General features: G+C 41.4%; 1 protein-coding gene across 1 annotated transcript; it reads right to left on the bottom strand.

The window, feature by feature from the left end:
- Positions 1-823: 823 nt before the first annotated feature.
- Positions 824-2,630, bottom strand: LOC142250513 (protein shisa-1-like). The gene is made up of 2 exons (XM_075322698.1): positions 2,348-2,630; positions 824-1,350 (listed from the first exon to the last, which is right to left on the bottom strand). The coding sequence occupies exons 1-2, from the start codon at positions 2,628-2,630 to the stop codon at positions 824-826; spliced, it is 810 nt and encodes a 269-aa protein (XP_075178813.1).
- Between the last annotated feature and the right edge of the window lie 562 nt (positions 2,631-3,192).

Raw genomic sequence — 3,192 nt, 5'->3', positions numbered from 1 at the left:
GGTAAGGCAGGGGGTTTGACGAAGCTCAATGTCGTGGTAGTTTAAGTTGAATTTGCAGATTTGAAGTGGTTTTCATTGATTACAGAAGCAAGTCCTTCACACAGTGTGAAGGAAAGACCACATGGCATGTCACACATGGCAAAGTCATTCTTACTAGGACTATGTCTGAATGACATGAATCTCAGCAAACCCCAGTGATAGAAATTGAATACTTGTTAAAACATCTCTAGCAGAGGTATATATATCTTCATTCAACTCCTATATTTTAGGGTATACTCCTGGTTACACACACACACACACACACACACACACACACACACACACACACACAAAAAGAACACGCATGTACAACCTGCACCGTGGGAACAAGTCATATGTAAACTTTCCAAAACCTTTTTAAAGTATAAAAGAAGCCATCATTGATGATTTACAAACCTTTAAAATAAAAAAAGATGGGAAAAAAAAAAAGAAAAAACAAAAAAAACACCCTTTCTTTCCTTATACATCATTAAAGTAGAATTTGCAAACATAACATTCTTGTAAAAAAAGGAATTCCTGATAAATATAAAAAGGCAGGGTTTTTTTTTTTGTTTTTACACAATTTGCACCAAGATTTTTCTGGGATGGAGGCTCAGGCACAGTAGTCGTTTGTCAAAAGCCATTGACGCCAACCTACAAATTTGACAAGAGACTCGGCATTTTCACATTCCGTGTTAGTCATTTTCATGAATCCATTTCTTTCCCTGCATACTAACAAAATCAGTAGATGTTCCTTTGAGGTCTTTGTCCATTTTGGTAAAACATAAGATCAGCTCAGTGCGTATCAACATATAGAGGGCGAGTCATCGGGCACCGTGGGGTCAACGTGCTGGTTTAGTGGAAGGAAGCTTGTAGATGGTGGGTAACAGTTCCTGGTATCAATGTAAGGACCTGGTGCCATTAAAATGGTATGTTCTCCTGGCACACCATAGTTAATGAACGGCGCTTGTAAGAAAGGAGCGGCAGATGGAGCGGCGTGCATAAACTGAGCATTTGGTGGACAGGACATGATTGGAAAGGCTTGTGGCATATTCATATATAAATTAATACTTTCAGCTCCCATGGCACATAGATTCTGTGGTCGAGCACCCAGAGAGCCACGAGGTGCAGAGTTTGAACTGGAACTGGAGTGCCTCGAGACATCAGTAGATGGTTCTGTATCCAACAGCCGACTTTGTGATGCCGGCCCATTGATCCGAGTTTGTTCTTCAGGTCGAAGACATCTGCAGCAGCATACCCCTACAAGGGTACCCACAATGACAAAGCTCACAAATATGGAGCCAACCAGGAGAAAAGGCATGTACGTGGGCACTAGAAGAAAAGATATCGATATTGGGTTAGACTTTAATGTAATGCAGATCAAAAAGAAGAAAATGGCACAATTACAAATAATCCCCCCCCCCCCCTCCAAAAAAAAAAAATAAATAAATTATATATTATATACAGTGTAAGTGAAAAAAAAATCTAGTTCCTTTATAGTGTAAGCACATACAGGGCCATTATTGGGGAGGAAAAAGATGAAGATAAATATAAAAAACTAAAACAAACACACACCAAAAACTTGTCAACTTATGTGCCATATAGTTACAGTTGCCCACTTAGTCAATCTTTGGGTTCCCTAGCAATGGGGGGGATGCATCTATATAGGATCCTTTTGGCATGTAAGACCCATTTTAAGCTGTGGAAAAGTTGAACCTATACATCACGATTTTCAGCGTATAAAGCAAAAAAAATACCAGAGCGAGTTCCAAAAAGTGTATAAAAACTGCACGGTGTGAACCCGCAGTAAGGCAACCATGTTCTCTCTCCATGTACATATCATGTACTGAAAAAAAAGTGTTCAAAAGTTGGTAAAGAAAAAAAAAAAAGTCAGTACTATAAACATAAAGCCCATGAAACATCATTAGTCCAATACTTTTTGTACACATTGGCAAGTATGGCACTGACCTAACCAGTGTACAGAGTTATGTATCCGCCCTCCTTTGGGTTAGTTTGGTTGTTATAGGGCCACACATCATACATTATGTATATCGGTAATGACTGGAATGGACAGACTTGTTGCAAAGTGTCAAAGACTGTCCAGTTGATGTGCATAAGACTTGCAGGAATATAGGTGATTACCACCAAACCATCAAATTTAGATAAATGGAACGGATTTTCAGTAGCAGAATTTTCTGCAACAAATCTGTCACATGTGAATTAGAGTTAGAACTGAGAAAACAAGTCCATGCCCCGCTAATGTTATCCATTTATCATATACATATCTGCATAATCTACCATCATCACACCAGAACAATCTGGGCCTCACCTGCAGCTGGCATCTCTACAGCTGGCACTCCTTCCTTGAATAGGTCTTCATAATCCTCATTAGGGCACAGACCCTGGTCCAGTCTGGACTCACTGGCAGTACAACAGTACCGAAGATTACAGGCTCCACAACAGTAGGTAGCCTCAACATGGTCATAGCGTTCGGGGCACTGAAACCCTAGATGCCAACTTCCATAGCTGTCTGTCCATCCATGGCAGTACTCTCCAGCCTGTGCCCAAGAACCACTTCCATGCAGCAACAACAGGACAAACAAAAGGCACATGGTGCGAGCTGTAGAGGAAGAGTGATTGCTGAGGGCTGTAGGGGGTAGATGAGTTTTATCAGCTGCTGTTATAACCCGCCTTCCCTGGAAAGGGAGTGTCAGTCACCTCACCCCAGACACTCCATCCCTACCCCCCAGAGTCACTTATCATACAGACATCAGGTGCCATAGGGAGACGTGAAGAATACTTTACGACTGTAGACTTGTGTAAACTGCAGACCTGTGCAGAATCCAGTAGTGATGGGAATCTGCCCATATTTTGCCATATTTTTATGGACTGGTCATAAAGTTACAGATAGAAGGCAAAGGTTGTGTGGCCACAGGTTGTGCCATGTCGATCCTACACCGCAGCATTATGCAAGCGAATGGGGGTCTTATTGCAACACACAAGGCACTACGATCACAACATGCAAGTCACAAAAAATACAACTGGTTCCAACTTTTTGTTGAACCTTGCAGCACGCAGATCAACCTTATTTACTTACATTATGCTGTTATGTGGTGGCAGTATCCAACGATATTTGGCCTTACAACTGGTGTCAAATCGAAAGCTGCTATGTAG

Source organism: Anomaloglossus baeobatrachus, chromosome 9, assembly GCF_048569485.1.
Source record: "Anomaloglossus baeobatrachus isolate aAnoBae1 chromosome 9, aAnoBae1.hap1, whole genome shotgun sequence".
Taxonomy (NCBI): Eukaryota; Metazoa; Chordata; class Amphibia; order Anura; family Aromobatidae; genus Anomaloglossus; species Anomaloglossus baeobatrachus.
The sequence above is the reverse complement of the archived record's forward strand: the minus strand, read 5'-3'. Positions and strand labels throughout refer to the sequence as shown.